At 37.2% G+C, this 5306-nt stretch overlaps 1 protein-coding gene across 2 annotated transcripts; it reads right to left on the bottom strand.

The window, feature by feature from the left end:
* Positions 1-194: 194 nt before the first annotated feature.
* Positions 195-5088, bottom strand: LOC110105665 (chaperone protein dnaJ 20, chloroplastic-like). Of its 2 annotated transcripts, XR_003701095.1 has the most exons (3): positions 4515-5088; positions 4322-4386; positions 718-780 (listed from the first exon to the last, which is right to left on the bottom strand). XR_003701095.1 is itself a non-coding variant. In XM_020835259.2 (2 exons), the coding sequence occupies exons 1-2, from the start codon at positions 4995-4997 to the stop codon at positions 634-636; spliced, it is 630 nt and encodes a 209-aa protein (XP_020690918.1). In that variant the 5' UTR covers positions 4998-5086; the 3' UTR covers positions 195-633. The 2 variants fall into 2 exon arrangements, 1 of the variants encoding a protein (XP_020690918.1); XM_020835259.2 differs by lacking the exon at positions 4322-4386 and having other exon boundaries at positions 195-780; positions 4515-5086.
* Between the last annotated feature and the right edge of the window lie 218 nt (positions 5089-5306).

Below are 5306 nucleotides of genomic sequence, written 5' to 3'. Positions count from 1 at the left end.
AACTATGTTATCGTCACCAACTATCGTTGTCCGCCGTAGCCGCCACTAGCACCCATGGCATGAAGCCACCGCCACCTCCGCCCGCCGCCCGCTGCAGCCCAACACCCATGGCCTATAGCCACCAGCCACTACCCCTCGCTGCCATTGTCAACATAATTACATCATATAAGCAAAAGAAAGCTTCCATCACAGCATTAGCAAAGAACATATATGGTCAGTCAAAATGTTACCTAAGAGTGACTGAAAACATATATACATCAGGGAATACAGAGATGTAAGTATTTACATTTTTATATATGATTCATAAAAGGGCACCTTAGGTTTTATTTGGGACGACTTTCTTAGTGCTTCTTAAAGCAGCTTTCTAGTATAAAAGTTTTAATCTTTGTACTAAAAAATTACTTTAAGAAGCAATAAAAAAGCCGTCCCAAACGAAACCTTAATTAGCAGCAATGCCAAAGAAATTTACATCACTTCAGCTTCTAATTGATCTCACACTTGAGGCATTTGCCACTTTCCACTTTCTTTGAAGCAACTGATCTTGTAGAGAGTAAGAAATTGGTGAGATCTATAGATACAGCCTTACTGCTGAATCCATAAATCTGATGAAGCTTCAGGCATGATTGAAGAAGCCTAATCGGCTAAAGATTCTGCCCTTCGCTTTCGCATGCGAGCTCCCCAAGAGAGATTTTCTTCTGAATTCTTGGTCGTACTCCTCCTCTTCAGCTCTGCAAGCTGATCCTGCCAACGATTTTTCCACCCAGATTTCTCCTCCAGCTCCTAAATGAAAGTAACCACAAGCAGAGGCATCAGGTATAGACTTTCTAAAGGTTTAGGACTCCAAAGCATGAAGAATTGAAGAACACGAATGCAAGAACGAGAAGAGAAAGAGAACCAGAGAAGAAAACGAGAAGCAGAAAATAAAACCTTTGATTGCATTCGTGTATATAGATATTGAGGATAGCCTTATTACATATGAGCCAATGGTTAAGTGCCACCTCAGCATTAATTAAGATAATACAATGTTATGTATGTTTGTGTACTAATAAGAATGATAAAATTTTAAGCCAACTGCAAGTAAGGTCTCCGAGCCTTAAAATGTTGTCAATGAGAGAATAGGAAGTAAATTTTATTTTGCCACTCCTACTTCCTGATGGAATTAACAAGAATGTTCACCAAGAAAAAAACTTTCAAGTTCTCTAGCATCTTCTAAAATCGTTAAGGTCTTCATCACTACCCCCTCGCATACACAAGAATTATGTTGAAGAAAAGGCAATAGGAGGAATTATCCTTAATTCCAAGAGGTTTCTTCCACCAAGAAAGTTGGGGACACTCCTACAGAAGAAACTACAAATAGAATTAAGAGGGGGGCAACATAGTATTTCTCATAAATTTGTTACCAACTAAACAAGAATTGATGTTTTATTTGTGAAGGGGTGTACCATTTTCCTCTTAGAAAGAGAATTGGTGTTTTATTTGTTAAAAGGTTGGAATAGCTCCAGTGGAAGATAAGATTAGAGAGAGTCGCCTTAGATGGTTTGGTCACAATAAACGGAGGCTTTCCGATGATCCGGTTAGGAAAGTTGAGGTATTAGATTTGACTTATGTTAAGAAAGGTAGAGGTAGACCTAAAAAGACTTGGTTATAAAATATTAGAAATGATATTTCTTTATTAGATTTAAATGAAAATTTGACTTTTAATTGGATACAATGGCGAAAAAGGATTAATGTAGCCGACCCCACGTAGTGGGACAAAGGCTTAATGTTGTTGTTGTATATTAATCTTCAAATGTTAAATCAAAATCATCAATTCTCTTAAAAATCATTAAAAATATAACAAGTGAAGTCACAGAATTTTTTAAATCATTAATCAGATTCTTCAGTATTATCACAATTGTTGGCTCCAATTGCTAAGATGATAATTGTGATTTTAAAATGAAGATAATTTCAAATGGCCCAAGATCAAAGGCAATCGGCCAAATATTGAAATATGTAAATAAAGTTAGGCTTTAAAGAGGGCTGATATTTGATAGAGGATCATCCTCATTTTTACAAATATTTGATACATGATTAAATTACTATGCAATTTGATGAGACTTGAAGATCACAATCAATGGTGTGATAGTGAGTTTAAGGTCAAGTTCTTTAATTTGGAGGAGGTTGCTTTGGAGTTAATCATCATTAGACATGTCCCAATTATTTGGAATTGACTTTATGAAGCCTCATTTTTTATTTCTAGCACAAAATATCATACAATAAAACTTTGATAGGTCAATATCTATTAATGGAGCATCCAACAGAAAAGCCATTAAGAGGACTTGAAGATAAATCAAGGGATTGACTACAAAAAAAAAAAAATGATATAAGGAAAAAAACAGAGTGATGCTACAAAAAATAAAGATAAAACAAACCAACGAGAGACACTGTGTGAACTTCATCTACTCATTAAGAAAAACTCGTACATTAAAAAAAAATGAGACGAGCTCCTTGGAGACAATAGCAGGGACAATATAAAAATCAAAGTTGATAAAATCAATTATCATTAACAAATTCAAAAATGGTTTACAGATGGCATACATTTGATGATGGAAACGTGGATCAGATTTGGAACATTACATGGAACAATTAGATTACCAAAAAAAAAAAAAAAACCAGGCTTGTGAAGATTAAAAAATTCAGTGGCTTCAATACTGCCAGCATACAAATAATAAATGGGTCACAACTTACAACAAAAAAGCCACAAGTACATGATGATAGAAACAAAGAAACAAAGTATCATACTTTTTTTTTTTGAGAATTTGAGTGAATTTTGTTGCAAACACACACATTGCATATGTAAGTTTTTTTTTTTTTTTTTGAGAATTTGAGTGAATTTTGTTGCAAACACACACATTGCATATGTAAGACCTCTAACCCAAGATCATTTGATTGAAAGCCTAAGCTCCAAACCAATAAACTAAGATGAGTTGCATAAATACTATACTTTTGAAACTGCATATCATAGTTTTGAAACACAACTATGCCCTAAGTCATACACACTGTGCAGGTAATAATCAATTATAGCAAATAGTGTTTGTCAATGTGCTCTTTAGAGTGCTTAAAGAAAACATGTTTTCCACACGCATGATATGATTCCAACAGGTACAAACTGTAGAATTGACATATCAGCAGCAAAATTGTGGACCTGCTCTTTATTCCTCTCTACAAGTACAGTAAAGTAACTTAAAAACAGATAAAAAAGTAATAATATTGATTAACCATTCATGAAGCATAGGAAATTTTGAGTACTTGAATGGTCCACTAGTAATTATGCTTGAAAATCTTTTTGATGAATTGCACATTGAAAATCAATTTTGTTAGTTTCTTTCAAAACAAAAACTTGAAGATACGAAAAATTTTGAATAACCGCAAAAAATATATGTTACTGATATACAGTACTACACCATCCTGGAAATGAATAAATGAACAATTCGAAAATGTTTGATTGGCAACAAAACAAGAATGAAACCTACTTGGATTTAGTCCATCTGCAGAGAAACCAACATTGTTATAATTCAATAATAAATACATATGGATATGTGTATATGTGTGCGTTTGCTTGACACCTCGAGAGAAAAACAGATAATATATCTCTGACTTGACTAATTCAGGATCGAATCAACCATTAATAAGAACACAAGCTCTCAACTTAGAGATAATTTAAAAAAATCATTCTGGTAGTCCTGGAGCCGGCATTTGAACCCACAAAGAAAGGGTATTTAAATTGTAAGACAAAAATATATATTAAATAAGATAATTCAAGGAGCCTGTTGGCAAGAAATAGGTCCGCAATGAAAATCACCATTAAGGTTCAAACTTCAAACTCTAAAACGGACAACTTAGCTCAAAATTCAGCCTCGGCAACTAGAGAAGAGCTTAGCTCAAAATTCGTACTCTGGAAGAATTCAGTCAAAGATACGGACTGGCAAGAACACAAACAGAGAAACAAGTCAAGGCTGAAGAAGACTTGCAGCAGGCAAAAGAAACCAAATAGGGGCCAGCAAAAATATATTCCGGACCAAATAATTTCAACCTTCAGTCACTACGGGTCATTCATTGAAAAAACTAAAAATAAAAAATTTAAAATGCTTCGACAAAAATTAGATTTAATTGGCACTACTAAGCACGAAAATAGAAAGATAATTAAACTAGGATCAATCCCCAAGAACAAGAATAAATTACTAGAATCTTTTTTTTTTTTTTTGGAAATATAAATCCTAACCTCCCATTCAATCTAATAATACAAAAATAATCTGCAGGCAGCATGATTAAATAAACTTACAAGGATTCTCTCGGGCCAATCATTTAACATATGTTCTAAACAAACAGCGCAAACCAAGATTACCTCTGACAAAGAAGATTACCTCTGACAAAGATTAAACCAAATTATCAACCCAAAAAAACTAGATCCATATTCCAACGATAGGCACATGAACATGTGAAGAGAAGAGAACTTCATGAGAAAGCAAGCCCACCTCACCGAATCGCCTCCGGGCGGAGAGCGCGTAGTGGAGGCCGCGGGCGAGGTAGCGATCATACAGGGCACGACACTCAGGATCCGAGAGTGTCTCGTAGGCTTCTTGTACCAGAATGAAGCGCTGAGTGTACTCCTCCGTGCGATCCGGCGGGGAGACGTCGGGATGGTACTTCCTCGCCAGCTGCTTGTAAGCGCGCTTGATATCGTCGTGGCTGCCGCTCACCGGAATCCCTAATAACTCGTAGAAGCTCTCCGTCGTCGCCGACAGCTCGCCGATGGTCCCGACATATCCCGCCGCCGCGGGTGGCCTGGATGCCAAGCGCGACGCGCTTGGCCGCTCTGGCAACCTAGGTCGCAGCGCCGCCATGGATGCCAACCGCCGGTGGCCGGTGCTGCCAGCGAACGAGAGGTTGGTTGTTGGTGGAGATGGGCATATTGAGCCATTACCGCAATTGGGAACCATGATGGCTCGGATAATCATCGCGTGCTCTCTCTCTCTCTGTGGTTCGGAAGGGATGGTAAAGCCGTGCGAAATAAATGCGGCTTATTAGTTGCGAGGATATTAAGGAGCAACTTGCATGTTTCCGGTGAACATTCGGCTAAACTTATCAACGAACTGTGAATTTGGGCAAATTATTGGGTCAGGTGATCGGAGGCGGAAAATAAGTTCGGACATCCAATAAAAATTTTTCGCCTCACCTTGCGTTTTAGTTGCGCTTTTTGAATTGCGCTTTGGTTGCGCTTTAGTTGCGCTTTTTGACTTGCGCTTAAGTTGTGCTTTATCTGCGCT

Source organism: Dendrobium catenatum, unplaced genomic scaffold (assembly GCF_001605985.2).
Source record: "Dendrobium catenatum unplaced genomic scaffold, ASM160598v2 fragScaff_scaffold_671, whole genome shotgun sequence".
Taxonomy (NCBI): domain Eukaryota; kingdom Viridiplantae; phylum Streptophyta; class Magnoliopsida; order Asparagales; family Orchidaceae; genus Dendrobium; species Dendrobium catenatum.
Note: the sequence above shows the minus strand (reverse complement) of the source record. Positions and strands in the feature narration are given on the sequence as shown.